Source organism: Rana temporaria, chromosome 13 (genome assembly GCF_905171775.1).
Source record: "Rana temporaria chromosome 13, aRanTem1.1, whole genome shotgun sequence".
NCBI lineage: Eukaryota > Metazoa > Chordata > Amphibia > Anura > Ranidae > Rana > Rana temporaria.
In genome coordinates, this window is record NC_053501.1 from 10,828,018 (window position 1) to 10,852,843 (window position 24,826).

Here is a 24,826-nt window from a genome sequence, read left to right on the forward strand (position 1 = left end):
AGCCAATGCTAAAGTATAGCCGGCCTTCCCGCGCCGTGAAATTTGAATTTCACGGCGTTTGCGTAAGACGCCATTCACGTTCACTTAGAAGCTAATGACGTCCTTGCGACGTCATTTGCCGCAATGCACGTCGGGAAAGTTTCCCGACGGAGCATGCGCTGTACGCTCGGCGCGGGAGCGCGCCTAATTTAAATGATTCCCGCCCCCGGCGGGATCATTTAACTTGCGCGCGCTTACGCCGGGCAAATTTGCCGGCGCGCCCTCCCAATTCACGGAGCTACTGCTCCGTGAATCGAGGGCAGCGCAAAATATTTGCGGGGGCGCAGGGCAAAATCGTTGCCCTGCTCCCCCGCAAATATCGCGCAATTCTACTTGAATCTGGGCCATGGTATATTCCAAGATGCACTGGGGAACAAATAAGCAAACCAGAAAGATGTCATCAGTCACTTCCGGTTCATGTGTATAAATGATGGGGGTGTCTGATGCAGACGTCGCATCTGGTGTGCAGTGCGGAGCAGCAGGATGGTGAGCGGGGTCCGGACGGAAGCAGAGCAATTAGCAGACAGCACATGTGGTGTATAGCATGGGAATGCGATAGTGGACTGTGACCGGAGAGGACTGAGTGGCAGAGGATCAGCAATGCCGGGGGACCGGAGCAGGAGAAACTGGCAATGCCACACATGGTAGGAAGAGTGGGATATATAAAACAGGAGGTGAGCGAGGACCAGAGAGAGTGGAGGATCAGCTTGCCAGAGGGATCAGCAGAACTGGCGCCTATTACTGAGGTGGGAAACAGCAGAACTGGGGGTTACAACTGAGTGGGGGATCAGCAAAGATGGGGGTTACTACTAAGTGGGGGAATCGGCAAAGCTGGGGGTTACAACTGAGTGGGGGAATCGGCAAAGCTGGGGGGTTACAACTGAGTGGGGGAATTGGCAAAGCTGGGGGTTACTACTGAGTGGGGGGATCGGCAAAGCTGGGGGTTACTACTGAGTGGGGGGATCGGCAAAGCTGGGGGTTACTACTGAGTGGGGGGATCAGCAAAGCTGGGGGTTACTACTATGCATAGGATCTGCTTAACATGAGTACTAATAGACTAGGGATTTGTTGAATGGGGTACTAATGATCTGGGGATCTGCTGAACGAGTGTGTGTGGTGGTAACCAGGTGAGGAGGACAAAGACAAGTGTGTCTTGCCTACAGTCAAGCATGGTGGTGGGAGTGTCATGGTCTGGCTCTGCATGAGTGCTGCCGGCACTGGGGAGCTACAGATCATTGAGGGAACCATGAATGCCAACATGTACTGTGACATACTGAAGCAGAGCATGATCCCCCTCCCTTCAGAGACTGGGCCGCAGGGCAGTATTCCAACATGATAACGACCCCAAATACACCTCCAAGATAACCACTGCCTTGCTAAAGAAGCTGAGGGTAAAGGTGATGGCCTGACCAAGCATGTCTCCAGACCTAAACCCTATTGTCATCTGTGGGGGATCCTCAAACGGAAGGTGGAGGAGCGCAAGGTCTCCAACATCCACCAGCTCTGTGATGTCATCATGGAGGAGGGGAAGAGGACTCCAGTGACAACCTGTGAAGCTCTGGTGACCTCCATGCCCAAGAGGGTTAAGGCAGTGCTGGAAAATAATGGCGGCCAGACAAAATATTGACACTTTGGACATTTTTCCTTAGGGGTGTACTCACTTTTGTTGCCAGTGGTTTAGACATTAAAGCGGGAGTTCACTCATTTCTAAAAAAAAAAATTTTCTCCCCCTAGATTCCTGCTCGTTCGGTCTAGGGGAGACGGCTATTTGTATTAAAATATGAGCCATACTTACCCGTTTTCGAGCTGCATCTTCTTCCGTCGCTTCTGGGTATGGGTCTTCGAGAGCGGGCGTTCCTTCTTGATTGACAGTCTTCCGAGAGGCTTCCGACGGTCGCATCCATATCGCGTCACTCGTAGCCGAAAGAAGCTGAACGTCGGTGCGGCTCTATACTGCGCCTGCGCACCGACGTTCGGCTTCTTTCGGAAAATCGTGACGCGATGGATGCGACCGTCGGAAGCCTCTCGGAAGACTGTCAATCAAGAAGGAACGCCCATTCCCGAAGCCCATACCCTGAAGCGACGGAAGAAGATGCATCTCGTAAACGGGTAAGTACTGCACATATTTTAATACAAATAGCCGATTCCCCTAGACACAACGAGCAGGAATCTAAGGGGAAAAAGTGCCCTCTAAGGGTGAACCCCCGCTTTAATGGCTGTGTGTTGAGTTATTTTTGAGAGGACAGCAAATGTACACTGTTATACAAGCTGTACACTCACTACACAACATTGTAGCAAAGTGTCATTTCTTCAGTGTTGTCACATGAAAAGATACAAGAAAATATTTACAAAAATGTGAGGGGTGTACTTACTTTTGTGAGATACTGTATATATAAAAGGAGGAGAACGCCACAAATCGGGGAGGAGTCCAGTGTTGGTCACAAAAGGGGGACCAAAAGTACGTCCGCCGCGTTCCGGATGCTCACAAATCATTCTTTATGAAGGTTTAGAAGGTGGCAATTATTGAAGAGAATATTGGGCGGGGAGTTGTGGGAAAGAGGATCAGGTCCTGGAACAGACGAGGCGATTTGATCCATGTCCTACGCAAGGCCATGCTCTACGGGGGAGGGGGTGGGACACACGCAGCACATCCCGTTCCGGGAAACTCACCCTTGCATTGGACACAGAATACATTTTCCCATGTGATCGAAGCCCAATCCTCTTTCCCACAACTCCCTGTCCAATATTCTCTTTAACCAGTATACCAGGTATACGTCTGCAGCACGGCACGGGCAGACAAAAGTACGTCCCCTTTAAGAAGCGCTTGTTGCGCGCGTCACAATCTCCGTGAGCGCGCCCGCGGACTCGATCGCCGCAGGCATACCCGCGATCGGAGACATGGAACGGGGAGATGTCAGTGTAAACACAACATCTCCCCGTTCTGCCTAGTGACACTGTCACCGATCGTGTTCCCTGTCATCTGGAACACGATCAGTGATGTGTCACAGCAAGCCACGCCCCCTACAGTAAGAATCATTAGGGAACACTTAACCCCCTACAGTGCCACCTAGTGGTTAACCCCTTCACTGCCAGTGACATTTTCACAGTAATCAGTGCATTTATAGCACCAATCGCTGTAAAAATTACAATGGCCCCAAAAAGGTGTCAAGTGTCCGCCATAATGTCGCAGTCACGATAAAAAAAAAAAAAAAAAAAATCGCAGATCGCCGCCATTACTAGTAAAAAAAATTATTATTAATAAAAAATGCTATAAAACTACCCCCTATTTTGTAAACGCTATCACTTTTGTGCAAACCGATCAAGAAACGCTTATTGCAATTTTTTTTTTACCAAAAATATGTAGTAGAATACGTATCGGCCTAAACTGAGGAAAAAAAATTGTTATATATTTTTGGGGGATATTTATTATAGCAAAAAGTAAAAAATACTGCTTTTTTTTTCAAAATTGTCGCTCTATTTTTGTTTATAGCGCAAAAAATAAAAACCGCAGAGGTGATCAAATACCACCAAAAGAAAGCTCTATTTGTGGGGGGGGGAAACGTCAATTTTGTTTGGGAGCCACGTCGCACGACCGCGCAATTGTCAGTTAAAGCGACGCAGTGCCGAATCGCAAAAGGTGCTCTGGTCTTTGACCAGCAATATGGTCTGGGGGTTAAGTGGTTAAAGGGGTGTGTCCTATATCCGTAATACTTTTGCTGATAGGTGTCCCTAATTTCCCATCTCAAAAAGTTGGGAAATATATATATACCGGTATATACATACACAGAGCTTTTTTTCTCAGAAAATAGGTGCAGGAACTCAACCACGACCCCGTTCAGATTTCACAAACAGTAGAAGGGACATTAAATACCAGGATTGCATCACATACAGAGTGCAGAGTTCAGGGGGTTACACACAGAGTGCAGAGCTGTCACTTGTAAACACAGAAACCAGACTTCTGTGTTTACAAGTGATTGTGGTGAGCAGGCTCCAAAGGGTCTGAGCCAAAGGTGGTGGAACTGATTTCCCCCAAGTTCCCCCTGAAAAAAAGCCCTGTATACACACACACACACACACCCAACTGCTCCGGGGACCCCCCAGGAACGCCCCAGTTGACTTGGCGTTCTCCTTCCTTTAGAGATCCGGGTCCAACATTGTGGTATTTGTATTCCAATGGGATTTCTTCCCACTGGTTCGGCTCTTCAGTCGGGATCGTCACATGGACCCGCACACTCAGGGCCGGCCCTACCATGGGACCCGCGCACTCAGGGCCGGCCCTACCATGGGACCCGCGCACTCAGGGCCGGCCCTACCATGGGACCCGCGCACTCAGGGCCGGCCCTACCATGGGACCCGCGCACTCAGGGCCGGCCCTACCATGGGACCCGCGCACTCAGGGCCGGCCCTACCATGGGACCCGCGCACTCAGGGCCGGCCCTACCATGGGACCCGCACACTCAGGGCCGGCCCTACCATGGGACCCGCACACTCAGGGCCGGCCCTACCATGGGACCCGCACACTCAGGGCCGGCCCTACCATGGGACCCGCACACTCAGGGCCGGCCCTACCATGGGACCCGCACACTCAGGGCCGGCCCTACCATGGGACCCGCACACTCAGGGCCGGCCCTACCATGGGACTCGCACACTCAGGGCCGGCCCTACCATGGGACCCGCACACTCAGGGCCGGCCCTACCATGGGACTCGCACACTCAGGGCCGGCCCTACCATGGGACCCGCACACTCAGGGCCGGCCCTACCATGGGACCCGCACACTCAGGGCCGGCCCTACCATGGGACCCGCACACTCAGGGCCGGCCCTAGCATTGGAACCCGCACACTCAGGGCCGGCCCTAGCATTGGAACCCGCACACTCAGGGCCGGCCCTACCATGGGACCCGCACACTCAGGGCCGGCCCTACCATGGGACCCGCACACTCAGGGCCGGCCCTACCATGGGACCCGCACACTCAGGGCCGGCCCTACCATGGGACCCGCACACTCGGGGCCGGCCCTGCCATGGGACCCGCACACTCGGGGCCGGCCCTGCCATGGGACCCGCACACTCGGGGCCGGCCCTACCATGGGACCCGCACACTCGGGGCCGGCCCTACCATGGGACCCGCACACTCGGGGCCGGCCCTGCCATGGGACCCGCACACTCGGGGCCGGCCCTGCCATGGGACCCGCACACTCGGGGCCGGCCCTACCATGGGACCCGCACACTCAGGGCCGGCCCTACCATGGGACCCGCACACTCAGGGCCGGCCCTGCCATGGGACCCGCACACTCAGGGCCGGCCCTACCATGGGACCCGCACACTCAGGGCCGGCCCTACCATGGGACCCGCACACTCAGGGCCGGCCCTAGCATTGGAACCCGCACACTCAGGGCCGGCCCTAGCATTGGAACCCGCACACTCAGGGCCGGCCCTAGCATTGGAACCCGCACACTCAGGGCCGGCCCTACCATGGGACCCGCACACTCAGGGCCGGCCCTACCATGGGACCCGCACACTCAGGGCCGGCCCTACCATGGGACCCGCACACTCAGGGCCGGCCCTACCATGGGACCCGCACACTCAGGGCCGGCCCTACCATGGGACCCGCACACTCAGGGCCGGCCCTAGCATTGGAACCCGCACACTCAGGGCCGGCCCTAGCATTGGAACCCGCACACTCAGGGCCGGCCCTAGCATTGGAACCCGCACACTCAGGGCCGGCCCTACCATGGGACCCGCACACTCAGGGCCGGCCCTACCATGGGACCCGCACACTCAGGGCCGGCCCTACCATGGGACCCGCGCACTCAGGGCCGGCCCTACCATGGGACCCGCGCACTCTCCACAACTCATCTCTCTTTTATATAAAGTTTTTATTATTTTCCCATCTCACATCACAAAAATTACCCCAAAAAAGTGGATTTCTGTTCAACACAAGAAAGATACAAAGTGACAACCCGGAACAGGTGAACGTCGGCGGCTGCAATCATTAGAACCGGCGAATCGGCCGATTGGTGGCCACACACTTATCCACCAAGTCATTGACCTGAAACTTCTGTGGCAGCTTCCATCGGATCCCAGTCACACAGGTATCCGTTATTTGTTAAAGCAGCCGCAAACCTCAGACATGAACAAAGCACATCCCTCTATAGTGTGTACTTGTCTCAGTCCAGAGCACTAAGTGTCATTTCTCTCTGCTGCGTCTTCCTCGGCCATCTTTATGAGTCACTTCTGACACCAAGAAGGGAAAAAAAGGTGACAGGGGAGGGAGCTCCAACACGCAGCCTGTGATTGACAGCCTTAGCTCTGTACCTGTGTGAAAGTGAGGGGAAGGGGCGTGTCCTTTTCTGCAATCGGCTCTCAGAGTGTAACTTGAGCTCTCAGCCCCTTTTTTCCCCCTAATATCTCAGACAAGCTTTATAAACTCAGCACTATGAATGACTGTAGAGAAGAGAAGACTGCAGATAAAACAGGTACAACTTATGTAGGAGGATTTGTTTCATCTCTGTGTATCACCTGAGGCCAGTCACTTCGATGGAAGGGTTTACAACCACCTTGAGCCCATTAGAAGCTGGTTGCACTTTTCAGTGAATCATCGTCGACTTGTTTTTGAAGGTGCGATCTCCGGGGGGGGGGGGGGCATCCTCGGCCAGGGCTTCAATATCCAACAAGTCGCTGGCCTGGGACAAGTATGCATCCAGTGAGAGAGAGAAAGTGGGGGGTGAGAGAGAGAGAGAGAAGGGGGGTGAGAGAGGGAGGGGGGGGGGGGGGTCATCCTCGGCCAGGGCTTCAATATCCAACAAGTCGCTGGCCTGGGACAAGCATGCATCCAGTGAGAGAGAGAGAAAGTGGGGGGTGAGAGAGAGAGAGAGAAGGGGGGTGAGAGAGGGGGGGGGGGGGGGGGGTGAGAGAGGGGGGGGTCATCCTCGGCCAGGGCTTCAATATCCAACAAGTCGCTGGCCTGGGACAAGTATGCATCCAGTGAGAGAGAGAGAAGTGGGGGGTGAGAGAGAGAGAAAGTGGGGGGTGAGAGAGAGAGAAGGGGGGTGAGAGAGGGAAAGCAGGGGGGGGGGGGGTGAGAGAGGGGGGGGGGGTCATCCTCGGCCAGGGCTTCAATATCCAACAAGTCGCTGGCCTGGGATCCAGTGAGTGAGAGAAAGTGGGGGGTGAGAGAGAGAGAGAAGGGGGGGGGGTGAGAGAGGGAGGCGGAGGCAGCTCATGTTTCGGTATCAGTCCTGGCCGATCAATGATCGATGTCCGGGGTGCTGCACAGGAAGTCCCATTACCCATAATCCCTTGTGGATGAGATTCCGGAGTCGCTAAGTCTTTTTCCGTTTTGTAGGAGGAGCACTGAGGTGAATCCCGTTGTTTTTCCTGTCCTCTTCATCATCATCATCATCATCCTCCTCTTCTTCCTCCTCCTCCGCCTCTTCTACACCTTTAAAATAAAAGAGGACGTCGGTGTCTGAACATCGGATACAGAGGAACATCGGATACAAGCAGGGGGGGTGAGAGAGAGAGAAGGGGGATGAGAGAGAAAGCGGGGGGGGGGGGGGGGAGAGGGAAAGCAGGGGGGGTGAGAGAAGGGGGGATGAGAGAGGGAAAGCAGGGGGGAGGGGTGAGAGAGGGAAAGCAGGGGGGGGGGTGAGAGAGGGAAAGCAGGGGGGGGTGAGAGAGAAAGCAGGGGGGGTGAGAGAGAGAAAGCAGGGGGGTGAGAGAGAGAGAAGGGGGATGAGAGAGAGAAAGCAGGGGGGGGTGAGAGAGAGAGAAAGCAAGCGGGGGGGGGGGTAAGAGAGAAAGTAGGGGGGTGAGAGAAAAAAATCAGGGGGGGGAGAGAGGGAAAGGGGGGGGTGGTGAGAGAAAGCAAGGGGGGGGAGTAAGAGAGAAAGCAGGGGGGGTGAGAGAAAAAAAGGGGGAGGAAAGAATTTTTAGAGGGTATGAACACCCCACGATGATCTGCTCAGATTTGCTCCCTCTTGCCCTGTTATATGTCCCATTGTAAAGTTTTTCTTATATTTGTTCAATAAATATAAAGAATCCTGCCAGAAACATGGCACTTCCGGTGCCGTTCTCTGGCTCTAATTGGTTACACACCTGTGTCGGAGGCTCCACCCTTCTCCTGCTCCACCAGTCGGCTCAGCTCGGCGGTCACCTCCCCCTGTAGCCGCTCCAGTCCGCCCAGAAGCCCCCGCAGAGTCCGCTCACAGCTCACCCGGAACGGGCGCAGCCCGCCATCTCTGCCCGTCAGCTCCGCGCTCACCTCCATGCTTTCCACGCTTCGTGACGTCACGTGGGCGGACATCGTGAAGCCATCTTTGAGCCTGGCGGACCTAAACTGATGGGTCGCAGATTCTGACGGGAACACCGCTTCGTCACGACAGCGACGCCGGAAGTGAGCGGCCCAGCCAACCAGTTCCGACGACTTCCGCCCGCCGGACCCGGAAGTGACTTCTTTTCTCTTTCTGTTTTGCGGGATGGCGGCAAGTGGAGAGGAGAGGACGGGAGAGAAGAGGAGCGCCGAGGAAGAGCCGGTCCTGTCCCTGCTGGATGTCCTGGAGGAGGATGACGCCCTGCAGGATGAGGCGTCTGCTGTGCTGGCGGGCAGCGATTCCGAGAAGTGCTCCTACCCCCTGGTACCTACCTACATCCCATATGTACCTACCCTCCCCATCATAGAAGTGCTCCTACCCCCTGGTACCTACCTACATCCCATATGTACCTACCCCCCCCACCATAGAAGTGCTCCTACCCCCTGGTACCTACCTACATCACATATGTACCTACCTCCCCACCATAGAAGTGCTCCTACCCCCTGGTACCTACCTACATCCCATATGTACCTACCCCCCCCACCATAGAAGTGCTCCTACCCCCTGGTACCTACCTACATCACATATGTACCTACCTCCCACCATAGAAGTGCTCCTACCCCCTGGTACCTACCTACATCACATATGTACCTACCTCCCCACCATAGAAGTGCTCCTACCCACTGGTACCTACCTACATCCCATATGTCCCTACCTCCCCCCACCATAGAAGTGCGCCTACCCCCTGGTACCTACATCCCATATGTACCTACCTCCCCATCATAGAAGTGCTCCTACCCCCTGGTACCTACCTACATCACATATGTACCTACCCCCCCCACCATAGAAGTGCACCTACCCCCTGGTACCTACCTACCTATGGCACCCACCTACCTACATCCGATATGTACCTGCCTCCCCACCATAGAAGTGCTCCTACCCCCTGGTACCTACCTACATCCCATATGTACCTACCCCCCCCACCATAGAAGTGCTCCTACCCCCTGGTACCTACCTACATCACATATGTACCTACCTCCCCACCATAGAAGTGCGCCTACCCCCTGGTACCTACATCCCATATGTACCTACCTCCCCATCATAGAAGTGCTCCTACCCCCTGGTACCTACCTACATCACATATGTACCTACCCCCCCCACCATAGAAGTGCACCTACCCCCTGGTACCTACCTACGGCACCCACCTACCTACATCCGATATGTACCTACCCCCCCCACAATAGAAGTGCTCCTACCCCCTGGTACCTACCTACATCCCATATGTACCTACCTCCCCACCATAGAAGTGCTCCTACCCACTGGTACCTACCTACATCCCATATGTCCCTACCTCCCCCCACCATAGAAGTGCTCCTACCCCCTGGTACCTACCTACATCCCATATGTACATACCCCCCCCACCATAGAAGTGCTCCTACCCCCTGGTACCTACCTACATCCCATATGTACCTACCGCCCCACCATAGAAGTGCTCCTACCCCCTGGTACCTACCTACATCCCATATGTACCTACCTCCACACCATAGAAGTGCGCCTACCCCCTGGTACCTACCTACATTTCATATGTACCTACCTCCCCACCATAGAAGTGCGCCTACCCCCTGGTACCTACATCCCGTATGTACCTACCCACCATAGAAGTGCGCCTACCCCCTGGTACCTACCTACATCCATCCCATATGTACCTACATCCCCACCATAGAAGTGCGCCTACCCCCTGGTACCTACATCCCATATGTACCTACCTCCCCCCCACCATAGAAGTGCTCCTACCCCCTGGTACCTACCTACATCCAATATGTACCTACCTCCCCACCATAGAAGTGCGCCTACCCCCTGGTACCTACATACACCCCATATGTACCTACCTCCCCACCATAGAAGTGCGCCTACCCCCTGGTACCTACCTACATCCCATATGTACCTACCTCCCCACCATAGAAGTGTGCCTACCCCCTGGTACCTACCTACATCCCATATGTACCTACCTCCCCACCATAGAAGTGTGCCTACCCCCTGGTACCTACCTACATCCCATATGTACCTACCTCCCCACCATAGAAGTGTGCCTACCCCCTGGTACCTACATCCCATATGTACCTACCTCCCCACCATAGAAGTGCGCCTACCCCCTGGTACCTACCTACATCCCATATGTACCTACCTCCCCACCATAGAAGTGCTCCTACCCCCTGGTACCTACCTATGGGATGTAGGTAGGTGGGTGCCATAGGTAGGTACCAGGGGGTAGGCTCACTTCTATGGTGTGAAGGCAGGTACATATGGGATGTAGGTAGGTGGGTGCCATATGTACCTGCCTTCACACCATAGAAGTGAGCCTACCCCCTGGTACCTACCTACATCCCATATGTACCTACCCCCTGGTACCTACATCCTATATGTACCTACCTCCCCACCATAGAAGTGCTCCTACCCCCTGGTACCTACATCCCATATGTACCTACCTCCCCATCATAGTGCTCCTACCCCCTGGTACCTACATCCCATATGTACCTACCTCCCCACCATATAAGTGCTCCTACCCCCTGGTACCTACCTACACCCCATATACACACATCTACCTCCCCTCCCACCATATGTCCCTAGCTCCCATATATACCTCCCCACCATACGATAAGTGCTCCTACCCCTAGGTACCTACCTACACCCCATATATACCTACCTCCCCACCCACCATATGTCCTTATCTCCCATATATACCTACCCACGATAGTTGCCTGCTGTGGCTGCTATGTTTGAACGGCATTCCTACAGACGTGCATTTTTCCTGGCTTATCAATGTATGCTGCCATTGCTGCTGCGCCTGCATGGCATCCCTACAGACATGCATGGGCTGGACTTGTCTGTGCCAGCCACCAGGACTGTTGTGCCTGCATGGCATCCCTACAGACATGCATGGGCTGGACTTGTCTGTGCCAGCCACCAGGACTGTTGTGCCTGCATGGCATCCCTACAGACATGCATGGGCCAGGCTTGTCTCTGTCTGCCACCATGACTGCTATGTTAGCCCCCCCCCTCCCTGTACTGCCTCCCTCTTCCTGACAATCGTATTATATTTGTGTGTCTTCTCTGTTCTTGTAGGGTTATGTGAAGAGACAAGCACTGTACGCCTGCAGTACCTGCACCCCGGATAAAGAGGAGCCCGCCGGGATATGTCTGGCCTGTACATACAAGTGTCATGAAGGCCACGACCTGTTTGAGCTCTACACCAAGAGGTACCCCCCCCCCATATAATGAGGAGATTTCGCCCGCCCTCTGTCCTCCCTCTGTGTATTTATCGGGGGCTTTTTTTGTTTTTCCTGCAGGAACTTTCGCTGCGATTGTGGAAATGCCAAATTTAAACAGCTGGAGTGCAAGTTATATCCGGTATGTACCAACCTTTTATAATGGTATCAGACACCTGCTATGTGTATCTATGGTGAAGGGACTGTCCGGCCTTTATGAGGACTGGGGGACAGTAGGTGGGAAGTGCTGCACTCTAGGGCGGCCCTATTGGTCTTCCTATCCCATGGTACTGTTAGTGGTGTTTGTACAGGAAATCTGATTACCAAGCTGGCAGATTCCCACACCTCCCCTGGCCTGTAGCATAACCAAAATAAAAACAAAAAAAGTGCAGCGCTGAATTGCATAAGGTAAAAACCATATATACAAAATATTCTTTGCAAATATAGTGCTCACAACCAAGTGAGAGTGAATTAAACCTGAGGTGAAAATGTATAAATACCTAGAGGTATATGGAAAAAATATAAATAAATATATAGTACATGTAAATACCAATATATGCCACAAAGATGTTGTGGAGGAAGTCCAATATTAGAACTGTTAATGAAATAAATGTTCTAATAGAGAAAAAAAAAAAAAAAACGTCTGAGGTAGACTAAGTTAAAGCGGGGGTTCACCCTATCGACAGGAAAAAAAAAATTTTTTTTTCTTTTACCTTTAAATCAGGCACTGTAGCGCGAGCTACAGTATGCCTGTCCCGAATTTTTTCCCCCCATACTCACCTTGTAGTCGTCCATCGAAGATACCGGGGAATGGGCGTGCCTCTGGAGACGGAGGATGATTGACGGCCGGCTCTGGCGCGTCACGCTTCTCCGGAAATAGCCGAAATAGGCTTGGTCTTCACGACGCGTGCGCATAGCCTGTGCGCACGCGCCGTGAAGAGCCGAGACCTACTCCGGCTGTCTTCGGGGAGAGTGACGTGCCAGGGCCGGCCGTCAATCATCCTCCCTCTCCATAGGCACGCCCATTCCCCGCGGGAGCCGAAATCTACGATGGACGACTACGAGGTGAGTACGGGGTTAAAAAAATCGGGACAGGCATACTGTAGCTCGCGCTACAATGCCTGTCTCGATGGTAACATCATGTGGGTCAGGGTGAACTACCGCTTTAAAAAACATGTGAGGTGAGTCATCTCAAGGCAGGAATCGGATGTGCATTCCATGGTACAATCCAATAATGGTTTACACAGGTGGAAGGAGACACATCAGGGTGTCACCCCTACAGGATCAGCCAAGGCATCCAAATGGAAAATGTAAAAGATGGGTACTCTTACCAGATAAGGTGGACACACTTGTCAGCGACGGTGTGTCAATCAGACATGTAAGAGCTCCTCAAAGCGATGGTAGCAGTGGAACAGCCGATGAAATAGTTGAAAATCACCATCAGAGGTTGGATACATCCAAATCGAGGTAAATCCCTGAAGGAATCCTTACAGAGGGCAGCAGGTGTACATGTTCAAGCATAGGAACATAGAAGGGAAAGGAAAACCGCTCCACATCGTGTAGTTATTCCCAATAAAAAAGGCCTTTATTAGGCATGGATAAATACAATAAAAACAAAGAGTAGGATAAAAAAAGCACAAGTCTTTGGAACAGACCAGTACAGGTGATCACATGGAAAAAATAATGCAGCGTGGTGAGCAGGTGACATATGTACCCGACATGTTTCGAGTTACTGGCTCTTCAACTGGGCCATGCCCCAGTTGAAGAGCCAGGTACTTGAAACATGTGGCCTGCGCGTGAGCCAGCGTATAGCTACGTGTTCTCGCGCAGGGGAGCCGACCTGCCACGGCGGCTGGTCGGCAAGTAGTTAACATGGAACATTGGGTATAACCCATGGGACACACAATCATAATGTTTAAAAATTGGTATTGTTATCCACAACACACGTGTGAAAGATTCACACATTTGTATGTTCAGTTATCAGAAACACACCAAGGACCTTCCATGTGTCAGATGTAAACGCAAGACCACAAAAATGCATGTATCAAATCAAAAAACAATAAGCAAGCGTGTACATGGACTAAGGAATGCTTCAGCCATAATACCGGTAAACCACTTGCAGACCGCAACGTATACGGGTGATTTTATTTTAGAGCGGTGATGTCATTCAGGAAGAGTGTGGTGGGTTGGCTGTACTGATGGGGCGAGTTTATTATTTGTCATCTGTTTTGTCTTTCAGGATAAAGAGAAGAAAAACCTGGCTAATAATTACAATGACAATTTCTTTGGCCTGTACTGCACATGTAAGAGACCGTACCCCGATCCCGAGGACGAGGTGAGCCCATTTTCAGGTTCTTGCAACTACCCTTTACACTCCATTCACACTCGTGAGACTTATTTTTTGCAACCCTGACTTTGACTATTTATATCATGCAGGGGCAACTTTCATGTGTTTTTGAGGTTTTACATTGAAGTCTATGGCCCTCGTATCACATGAAAGTCAGACCAAGGTAGTGCAGGAAATTCACTGCCACCTTAAAGGGGTTGTAAAGATTCAAGTTTTTTCACCTTATTGCATCCTATGTATTAAGGTGAAAAAATATCCGATGCCCACAGGCCCTACCCCCCCGTTTACTTACCTGAGCCCTCGCAAGTCCCGCGTCGTGAACGCGCTTTCTTCTCGGCTCTTCATTGGATAGATTGACAGCATCGCGAGCAAATAGCTGCTCTGCTATTAATCGACTCCAATGATGAGAGGGCGGGGCTGAGTCCTGTAGTTGGCGGCTATGGACGCCGAATACAGGACCCGGGAGTGCGCACGCAAGGTGACCCCCTGGGGAAAGTGCTTCCCAGGAGGGGTTAGCTGATGTGGGGAGGAGCTGAGACAGCCGCCGAGGGACCCCAGAAGACTAGGATCGGGGGCCACTTTGTGCAAAACGAGCTGCACAGCGGAGGTAAGTATGGTATGTATGTTATTTAAAAAAAAAAAAATGTAAACCTTTACAACCCCAGATATGAACGGTACTCATTGGGAAACTTGGGGTGCGACTTTGGGACCCAAATTCGCATGACAAATTGCACAAGTGTGAATCGGAGCCTTAAAGCGGGAGTTCACCCAATTATATATTTTTTTATCTTTTCCCCTTAGATGGATGCTCGTTTTCTCTAGGGGAATCGGCTAGTTGTTTTAAAATATGAGCAGTACTTACCCGTTTTCGAGATGCATCTTCTTCCGTCGCTTCCGGGTATGGGTCTTCGGGAGCGGGCGTTCCTTCTTGATTGACAGTCTTCCGAGAGGCTTCCGACGGTCGCATCCATCGCGTCACTCGTAGCCGAAAGAAGCCGAACGTCGGTGCGGCTCTATACTGCGCCTGCGCACCGACGTTCGGCTTCTTTCGGAAAATCGTGACGCGATGGATGCGACCGTCGGAAGCCTCTCGGAAGACTGTCAATCAAGAAGGAACGCCCAGTCCCGCAGCCCATACCCGGAAGTGACGGAGAAGATGCATCTCGTAAACGGTAAGTACGGATCATATTTTAAAACAAATAGCCGATTCCCCTAGACAAAACGAGCAGGAAGCTAAGGGGAAAAAGTGCCCTCTAAGGGTGAACCTCCGCTTTAACCACTTCTGCCTCCACAACGTGCCAGTATGCCGCAGGATTGAAGTGGTTAAACCTGTATGATGCCTGCAACTACAGGCATCATCCCGGTATTTTTATTTTTTTTGCCGGCTATGTTTTTTGTTAAAGCAGCTAGTTTGGTGCTTTTAAGAGGGTGTACAACCACTTTAACAACCACTTTAACATGAACCGATGGCTGAATGTAAAAACAAGAATTGCCAGTAATAAAAACCAAGGGCCGTACCAGACCCTTATTTGAGCATGCAGGTCGACGAGACAAGCGAGGAGCCCCCCCCCCCCCCTTAAGCAATTTGTCCTTAAATCAAAGAGGCTTCCAGATTCTGAGAAGTCACCCGCAGACCCCAACAACCACCGGCCAGGGTTATTGGGCAAGAGGCCCTTGTCCCCATCAACATGGGGAAAGGGTGCTTTGGGCGGGAGGGGCACTTGGAAGAGAAGGAGCCATTATTCGGGGTGGTTCTGCACCGTTTTCTACGAGAAATTATCATATGATTTTTGTCTTGCAGACCCCAGATGAGATGATCCAGTGTGTAGTGTGTGAGGACTGGTTTCATGGTCGGGTAAGTGCTGATTTCTTTACATTCTTTGAGCCACTCATTTAGATGTGTCGTCTTTGGTCTATCGCTCTGTAAACTTTGGTGTCTTGGGTAATACCATTATAATATTTAAGCCCTTTTTGTAAACTAATAACACCAGATTTACCTTTCTTGTTAAAGCGGGGGTTCACCCAAAAATTTTTTTTAACATGACATTCAAATATTTTTTTTTTTTCAGTGCAGCACATACCGTATTTTCACCGCCGCTTCCGGGTATGTAATCTGCGGGACTGGGCGTTCCTAAGTGATTGACATCCTTGCGACCGACGCATACAGCGCGTCACTAGTTGCCGAAAGAAGCCGGAATGCGAGTCGGCTCTATATGGCGCCTGCGCACCGACGTTCGGCTTCTTTCGGCAACTAGTGACGCGCTGTATGCGCCGGTCGCAAGGATGTCAATCACTTAGGAACGCCCAGTCCCACAGATTACATACCCGGAAGCGGCGGTGAAAATACGGTATGTGCTGCACTGAAAAAAAAGAAAAAATTAATGTCATGTTAAAAAAAATATTTTTTGGGTGAACCCCCGCTTTAAAACATTTTTTTTATTTATTTATTTTTTAACTTAATTTTTTTTTTTCTATAGTAAGGGCTGAAACTTTATTGCCATATGAACAATGCAAATTCTTACTGTATCGCAAAAATCATCAACAGTCTAATTGTACTATCACATTTATTTTTTGCAGCACCTAGGGGCAGTTCCATCGGAGCACGTCGAGTTTCATGAGATGGTGTGCCAGGGCTGTATGGATCTCTGTTCATTTCTTTGGGCCTACTCTGCGAAGTTAGGAGGTAAGGGCTGTTTTCTCAGTGATGTCACCGCTCTCTAGTTAATGGCTAGGCTGCATTCTTGGTGATGTCACTGCTCTTTAGTAAATGGATAGGCTGCATTCTCAGTTATGTCACTGGTCTCTAGTGGATAGGCTGCATTCTCAATGATGTCACCGGTCTCTGGCTGGGCTGCATTCTCAGTGAGGTCTGCGCTCTCTAGTGAATGGATAGGCTGCATTGTCGATGTCACTGGTCTCTAGTGAATGCATAGGCTGCATTCTCAGTGATGTCACTGGTCTCTAGTGAATGGATAGACTGCATTCTCAGTGATGTCATCGGTCTCTAGTGGATAGGCTGCATTCTCAATGATGTCACCGGTCTCTAGTTAATGGCTGGGCTGCATTCTCGGTGAGGTCTGCGCTCTCTAGTGAATTGATAGGCTGCATTGTCGATGATGTCACTGGTCTCTAGTGAATGGATAGGCTGCATTCTCGGTGATGTCACTGCTCTCTAGTAAATGGATAGGTTACATTCGTTGAATATCTTGTGTTTGCTTGCAGTTCCTGGTGTCACCAAGATTACCAAAGCAGAAACGGAACATGAAGATGTTAAAGTTGATGATTGTCCTACGGAAACAGCCAACACTCAGAATGGACTAACAATAAAAAGTGAAGAAGTAAAGGTGGAAATGGCAAAGGAGGAGGAAGTGAAGGAGGAAGTGAAGGAGGAAGTGAAGGAGGAAGTGAAGGAGGAAGTGAAGGAGGAAGTGAAGGAGGAAGTGAAGGAGGAAGTGAAGGAGGAAGTGAAGGAGGAAGTGAAGGAACTAAGCTGTCCATCTACCAGCAGTAATCAGGTAATTGCCAGCCTACAGCAGGCTCATCTGCTTCTAAGCAGTCCAATATGCATCCACTTATTATATGCTTACAGGCACCAGGATCAGCCGGTGTAGACACCGTCCTGAATGTTTGACGTCTTTATTTTTTTACAGAAATCTTGTAATGGTGAATCGTCTCGGGCTGTAAGGACAGAAAAAAACCACACTGCTTGCAGACTTGAAGAATACAGAAAAGTCCAGGGGCCCGCCACGAACACTGCCACCTACTGGCCAGGCAACTGGCGCAGTCAACTCTGCAGATGTGCAGAATGCATGGTATACCTGAATGATGTTTTATAGAATATTTTAATGCTGAAAAAAGATCTGTGCCCGTGTGCAGCAGTGTTGCCCTTTTCTCCCTGTCACCTGAGAGCGGGGGTGGGACTGAGCAACACTGTGTCGATAGACACGCTAACAGTGCTGCTGCTTGGGATCGAACCAGCATGAGTGCCCCCACAGCAAGCGGCTTGCTATGGAGGAGGAGCTAGGAGTGCCGTTTGGTTTCCCCAGAAGAGAATTTACAAAACCATTGCACCTATAACATCTATGTTATTTTAGAAAAAAAATCCTTTACTATCATTTTGTGTTAGATAGATCTCTATCTATCTATCTATCTATCTATCTATCTATCTCATATATGTGTGTGTGTGTGTGTGTGTGTGTGTGTGTGTGTGTGTGTATGTAATGCAGCACAGTGCTTGTGCTGTGTAATTTGGACCCCTGTATCATGTACAATACCTGGTTGATCCTGCCTGGTTCTGCCCTTCCCCCTGTAAACTTAAACTTACCACGGTCTATCATGGCTGCTGAGGCCGGGTTCACACTTATACGAATTGGGTGCAGTTTTCCCTGTATCCAATTCGCATAACAGGAGAATGTGACAGGCTCTCATGGCGCTGGTTTGCATATCCTTGCGGCGGCTGCGGAGCGCACTGCAACAAAACACTGTGTCTTTGTCTCCGTTTTAGGGCCAAATTCAGGCAAAGATTCAGCCATGATGATTCTACCTCGTTTCACAGCGCTCACGTGACCGGCCGCGTTTCTCCTTCCCGGCTGAGGTCAGCTTGAGTTCTCGGCCCCTCCCGCTGTAGTTGTCAGCCCGGGAGAGGAGAGAGGCAGCCGGTCACGTGAGCACCGGGAGACGCTGTGAAACGAGGTAGAAATCAACATCTTTTTTTATACAGCACAGACACTGAGCTACATATTAAGGAAACCATTCTTTCAATATAAGTGTTATTCGACACATTCTGTATAACTTCTTGTTTCTACAAATTATCCAGAAAACAATAACGATTTTGGGGAAAAAAAAACCAACAGGAGAATTGTATTTTCATAAACAAGAGGCTTTACAACCACTTGAGGTTGCTGGTATCCAGTGTGCCAGAAAGTAAAGGTGGTTGTAAACCCTCAAGGTTTTTCACCTTTAATGCATTACGGTGAAAAACCTCCTGTGATCTAGACCCCCCTTTCACTTGAACTCGATCTTTCCAGCGACAGGGATGCGCGCACCAGCTCAGGTGACTCGGGTCCTGATTGGATAGATTGCAGCGCAGCCGTTGGCTCCCGCTGCTGTCGGTCAAATCCAATGACACGGGAGCCAGGTGGCAGTGCCGAGTCCTGCTGTCTGTGTCAAAAAACGCAGTAGCAGGAAATGGCAACTCGCCCGGACGAGTGCCCCAAGGGATAGCGGCTCCAACAGGGAGCTTGAGAAGAGTAGGAGCCATTGTTTCAGTGCCAGGGTGACTCGGCAACCAGGGTCAGGAGGATATACCTGGCAGTGTTTTTTTAGATCTATTTCACTTGCTTTAAAGTGGAATTAAACTCATCTGAACCTTCCCCCGTCATCTACAAGTGTATTCTTCATACTCTTGGAGCAGAGTGATCAGTGTACATCACTGTATGGGCAGATAGAGGCATGTGAGCTGTCTGCCATACCTGCATGTTCTAATATTTATTATTACAGGTACTTGTATAGCGCTATTAATTTACACAGTGCTTTATATATTGTACTTTCACGTCAGTCTCTGCCCTCCCAAGGAGCTTATAATCTTAAAGGGGTTGTAAAGGCTCATCCTATGCATTAAAGTGAATAAACACCTTGCAGTATCCAGCCCTATTCCCCCCCCCCCCCCCCCGTTTTTACTTACCTGAGCCCCTTCATGTCCTCAGCGTGTCCTTGCAGTCCTTCCCTCCACAGAGTCCCGGCTTTGATTGGATAGATTGATAGCAGCGCAACCATTAGCTCCTGCCGCTGTCAATCAAATCCAATGACGCAGGGGTGGGGAGCCGAGTCATGCACTCTGCGTCTATGGACGCCGAATGAATGGCTCGGGAGCACGCTTGCAAGGTAGCATCCTTGGGAGGGTGCTTCTCTTAGGGGGTTATCTGATGCGGCGAGGAGCCAGAAAAGGAGGATCAGGGCCACTCTGTGCAAAACGAACTGCACAGTGGAGGAAAGTATGACATGTGTGCGATTTTATTTTATTAAACCGAAGCTTTAATATCACTTTAAAGCGGAGTTCCAACCACAATTAGCATTTTTTAAATGTATGTCCTTTCATCCTGTGTTTTTATAATATAAATCCGGTCACTTACTATTTTACAATCCGCCGCCAATCCGCATAGATATTCAAAAAAGATAGTTTATAAAACTATATCTACACCGTTGTCATTTTGCTTGTGGGCATTGTGAAGCCTACAGGCATTTACTTCCAGGAAGTCTTGGATGGGGAGTGATAATTGGACAGCGCACTGCATCCTGGGAAATTATGACACACATTTCCCAGGAGCATTAGAGGGAGATGATGTCAGAATCCTAGGTGGTTTCAAAGGCAGATTTCGTGGGACCGCATAGCAACAGGCATTTCCAGAGGAGTAAAAAAAAAAAAAAAAATTTTTTTTCTTTTTTAGTCGTAAGCTACAGTTTAAAGCAAAATTTTTTTTTTTTAAGGAACCTCTAACATTCATACATACTAGGATTAAACTAGACAGGAGCCAACTAACCTCCCCGGTGCAGCCAGACTAATAAAAACAAATTGTAGTGTGGTGTTCCGGGGTGTATCTAAGTGATTTTTCTGGAGTCAGAATTTTTTTTTCCTTGTTGGAGCAAATTGCTTTAGGGGGGATTTATTTTGCCTTCCTGTTAATCCGCTGTGTGCGCGCTTTTTTTTTTTTTCTTCTTTGTCTGATTTACTTGTGTATCTATACTGACTTGCCTATATGGGGTCTGCCTTCTCTCCAGAAATTGTACACAGATTCGCACGTGTTGTTCCTGTTGGATGAATGTGACACCGTTCAGGCTTATGAAAATAAAGGGAAATCGGAGGAGCAAGAGGCCCGAGACCCCTTGATGACCGCACTCAGCAGCATGAACCGCGTCCAGCAAGTGGAGCTGATCTGCGGTAAGATGCGGGAGCTTCTGCATTGATTTCGGGATACATAGTAGAAAATCTGGAGCAGCTCTCCATAGAAACCAATCTGCTTCCAAGTGTTTTTTTTTTTGTCAAAGCTTTACTTCTGTGGTGAAGATGGAGAGGCAGCCGGTTGGACGGTAGTGTGGGAACGCTGCGGTAGCCGGATGTCACCAGGTGGTGGGAAATACAACACACATTTTTGGAGCATGTGCAGTGCTGGATGGGGGGGGGATGTGCACGCTCTTTTCTCGAGTTCAACCAAAAGGGGTCACATTTGGCACTTTTTAGTTGAATTTATATGTTTTTTTTGGAGGTCTGTGGAAGTGTGTATAGCACATTTTTTTTTTTTTTTTTATGGGACTTTGAACTATTTTGAAAAATATGTATTAAGGTGCTACACCGCACAGAATTTTACTTGAATATATAAAACATTTTTTTAGCAGAGGAGGAAGAAGCAGCAAGCCCTTGCAAGTGGTGAGTATGGGAGGGAGGGGTTCTAGCAGAGGCGTTGTCACGTTGCCCTTCCAGACCGTTCAAGTCATGGCACTGCATCTTGGGAGTAAGGGTAGGCGGTTACATGCTTCCTTGTATGGATTGACATGAGAGTGCAGTGATGGTGCTATGGGGGGAAATAGAATCCAGAGAATGCTGCTGTTTTTGCCCTGGATAGGTGAAGTGGCCGATTCTCTTCAACCGGTTCCCGCCCGGCCTATTGTACAATGACACTGCGCATACTAGCTCATTATGCCTTTCTCTTGCAGGTTTTTTTTTTTTTTTTTTGTGAGGGTTTACTTCCTCTTTAATGGATAGGTAGAGGGCATGTGACCCTGCCTGATTAAATTCCACTACAGAAAGTTCTACCTGTCTTAAAAAAATAAATAAAAATAATGCTAAAGATTTCATGTGTACAGTGTTGCATGACTGCGCAATTGCCATTCAAAGTGTGACGGCGCTGAAAATTGGCCTGGGCAGGAAGGGGGTACAAGTGTCTAGTACCGCGGCAGTTAACCAGCACGTAGCTCCCTTTTACCAGCAAGGGATTTAAAGCTTGATGTAATGACTGCAACAGAATTGTTTTGTGTAGTTGGCTTTGTATAAGTTGATGAAACTGTAGGAAGAAAAATTCTAAGTCTGTGTTCTGTTTGCCCTTCTCTCCGCAGAATATAATGACCTGAAGTCAGAGCTGAGAGATTATCTGAAGAGATTTGCAGAGGAAGGGAAGGTAAGCTGGATTAAATTTACCCACGAGTGTCTGAATCCAGTGCTTGCTATAATTATCTGTGAACACTGCATTATAGAAGGCAAATGTAGCAAATAGTATTTTTTTTTATTTATTTTACTCAAATCACACTGACTTTTTTTTCATTAACCCCTTCGGGCCTGATCGTAAAACAAATGCCTGAACACAATTTTGCAACTTTGACATGTGTTAGTAAAATCTGTACATATCATCGCTACTACCTTGTGCATCCAGGTGGATTATACTGCATCTTTCAGGTCAAATGTGGCTTTCGTGTGTGTGTGTGTGTGTGTGTGTTTTGTTTTCCTTTTTGATAAAAAAAAAAAAAAATATAGATATATTTACACACACACACAGGGATATTGCGCGCTCCGGCGTATAGCGCGCACACCTAATGTTGACCCGACAACCAGTAAGTAAAACATTTTATTACTTACAGTTTTGGTGTCTTGCCCGGCGGCCTCGTCCAGTCCGGCGTCCGTCCGCGGCCTTGGTGGTGTCCTCCCGGCTTCTCCCGCGCTGCAACGAGTCGAATCCCCGCGCTCAGTTTGATATATATATAACTGTATTTATCAGCGTATACCGCGCCCTTTTTTCCCCCTTAAAATAAGGGGAAAATCGTGGGTGCTATATACGCCTATACCCGCGCTCAGTTTGAAGCCTCCGCCAACATATACCGAGCGCAGTACACTCGGGCACGTTCGGCTTCTCACGCATAAACGTCACAGAGAGCGTGACCACGAGCGAAGCCGAGCCTGGCCGAATGTACCCGAGTGTCCTGCGTTCGGTATATGTCGGCGGAGGCTTCAAACTGTTAGCGGGTAGGCGTATATAGCACCCACGATTTCCCCTTATTTTAAGGGGGAAAAAAGTGCGCGGTATACGCTGATAAATACGGTTATATATATTTCTGGCTTTACATATCTTGCTACTATAACCTTCCACCAAAGAACAATGCAATATAAATTCTGCAGCTCCCATCGCAGCGGGTGCACCGGGGGGGGGCGTGCATCGCAGCGGGTGCACCACAGCAGGGGGGGGCGTGCATCGCATCGGGTGCACCAGAGCAGGGGGGGGGCGTGCATCGCAGCGGGTGCACCAGAGCAGGGGGGGGGCGTGCATTGCAGCGGGTGCACCGGAGCAGGGGGGGGGCGTGCATCGCAGCGGGTGCACCGGAGCAGGGGGGGGCGTGCAATCCTAGCTGGTGCACCGGAGCACGGGGGGGGCGTGCATCCCAGCGGGTGCACCGGAGCACGGGGGGGGCGTGCATCGCAGCGGGTGCACCGGAGCAGGGGGGGGGCGTGCATCGCAGCAGGTGCACCGGAGCAGGGGGGGGGCGTGCATCGCAGCGGGTGCACCGGAGCAGGGGGGGGCGTGCATCGCAGCGGGTGTTGGTGCAGGGGGCGTGCATCGCAGCGGGTGTTGGTGCAGGGGGCGTGCATCACAGCGGGTGCTGGTGCAGGCGGCATGCATCACAGCGGGTGCCTCCCGAGTTTCGTACCGTCTATGCATGGCTTTAGGGCTTGATAAAGACTGTTAAAATCTTAATGACATTACAAAATAAGGTCCTGGCACAAGCATGTGATCAGTGAAGTCAGTGTCTCCAGACTTGTTACAGGTCAGTGACTCGCTTGGGGGTAAAGGGGGTATGACTGTTCCAGGAAATGCAGTTTAGACCTCCCAAGCCTTGAATAGACACTTGTGTATTTCTGTCCTCCCAGGTGTAGATGAAACCTTCCCTGCGATTTCTAATGACGGGAAGTTGCATGTCTAAATATATCTTATTAGCAGCTGTCTCTGGTGCCGCAGGGGTGCTGCTGATTATGTAAATGAGACGATTTCCTACACCTGATGCATATATTATTGGGGGGGGGCGGGGGGGTTCTGGTTTTCAGCGGTATTAAAATGTAAATGAAAAACAGTGCGATCTACCACAACCTACGAATCGCACGGCCTGACCTAAAATAGTGCAAAGCTTGGCAAAGACGTCTGAGTTTTTCCTACAGCTACAATGTAATACTTTTATTGAAAGATTGTAGTTCTGTGTTACAATTCGATTTAGTTTTCATTCACATTGATGTACTAAGAGCCCATTCACATCTAGGCGACAAAACGCCGGACGCTTGTGCCGCTAGAGGGGAGAATTCCCATTGCTGTCTATGGAGATGGTTCACATCTCATAAACGCCATACGCCTGTCGCCTGAAAAAAAGTCCCGGACCCTTTTTTTTCAGGCGACATTGGCGTTCAGCCATTGACAGCAATGGGAAGGATTTGAAAAAAAAAAAGAAAAGATATACTATTCGCGGCAAAATACGGGGCGTTGCTTGTCGCGGAGGTGTGAATGCAGCCTTGGAGCAGAACTTCTACCAGGGAAGGTCTGCTTTATGTCCCTCCCCCCCCCTCGCCTCTTTTTTTTGGGTGGGGGGGCAAGTTTTGACAGGTACCCACCCCCGTGTCGGTCAGATGAAAATCCTGTAAAGAGGGAGCAGGAGGTTGGCCCGAGCCATGCTCCCTCTGTCTATAGACACAGGCAGTGCAGCTCGGGATTAAAGCAACATTAACCACTTTTTTACCGGCAAATTTGGGCCGATGGGGTGTGTAGAAGCATTCATTTGGCCCCGCAGCTGCCAAAATGCTTCCATCCGACGAGTAAACCCTGCTGTTTCCTCGCA

The 24,826-nt window shown here is 50.5% G+C and overlaps 2 protein-coding genes across 2 annotated transcripts in view; one reads left to right on the forward strand and one right to left on the reverse strand.

The window, feature by feature from the left end:
* Window positions 1-7,103: 7,103 nt before the first annotated feature.
* LOC120921136 (leiomodin-2-like) lies at window positions 7,104-8,406 on the reverse strand. Its single transcript, XM_040333817.1, has 2 exons — window positions 8,136-8,406; window positions 7,104-7,479 (listed from the first exon to the last, which is right to left on the reverse strand). Exons 1-2 carry the CDS (start codon window positions 8,341-8,343, stop codon window positions 7,361-7,363), a joined length of 327 nt encoding a protein of 108 aa, XP_040189751.1. The 5' UTR covers window positions 8,344-8,406; the 3' UTR covers window positions 7,104-7,360.
* A 16-nt stretch (window positions 8,407-8,422) lies between these two features.
* UBR7 (ubiquitin protein ligase E3 component n-recognin 7) overlaps window positions 8,423-24,826 on the forward strand; it is a 17,927-nt gene continuing 1,523 nt past the window's right edge. Inside the window, exons 1-10 of the mRNA XM_040333816.1 lie at window positions 8,423-8,674; window positions 11,474-11,607; window positions 11,698-11,758; window positions 13,856-13,951; window positions 15,765-15,818; window positions 16,541-16,646; window positions 17,186-17,478; window positions 17,614-17,775; window positions 20,741-20,900; window positions 22,073-22,134. Coding sequence (XP_040189750.1) covers window positions 8,516-8,674; window positions 11,474-11,607; window positions 11,698-11,758; window positions 13,856-13,951; window positions 15,765-15,818; window positions 16,541-16,646; window positions 17,186-17,478; window positions 17,614-17,775; window positions 20,741-20,900; window positions 22,073-22,134 — 1,287 coding nt within the window. The 5' untranslated portion in view covers window positions 8,423-8,515. The remainder of the gene's footprint in view (window positions 8,675-11,473; window positions 11,608-11,697; window positions 11,759-13,855; window positions 13,952-15,764; window positions 15,819-16,540; window positions 16,647-17,185; window positions 17,479-17,613; window positions 17,776-20,740; window positions 20,901-22,072; window positions 22,135-24,826) is intronic.

Excerpts from the sequence above, each read along its gene's own strand:
- LOC120921136 (XM_040333817.1), bottom strand. The coding sequence starts at position 8,343 with ATGTCCGCCCACGTGACGTCACGAAGCGTGGAAAGCATGGAGGTGAGC. Across the intron at positions 7,480-8,135 it reads GGGTGGAGCCTCCGACACAG|GTGTAGAAGAGGCGGAGGAG; the intron begins GTGTGTAACCAA and ends TTTATTTTAAAG.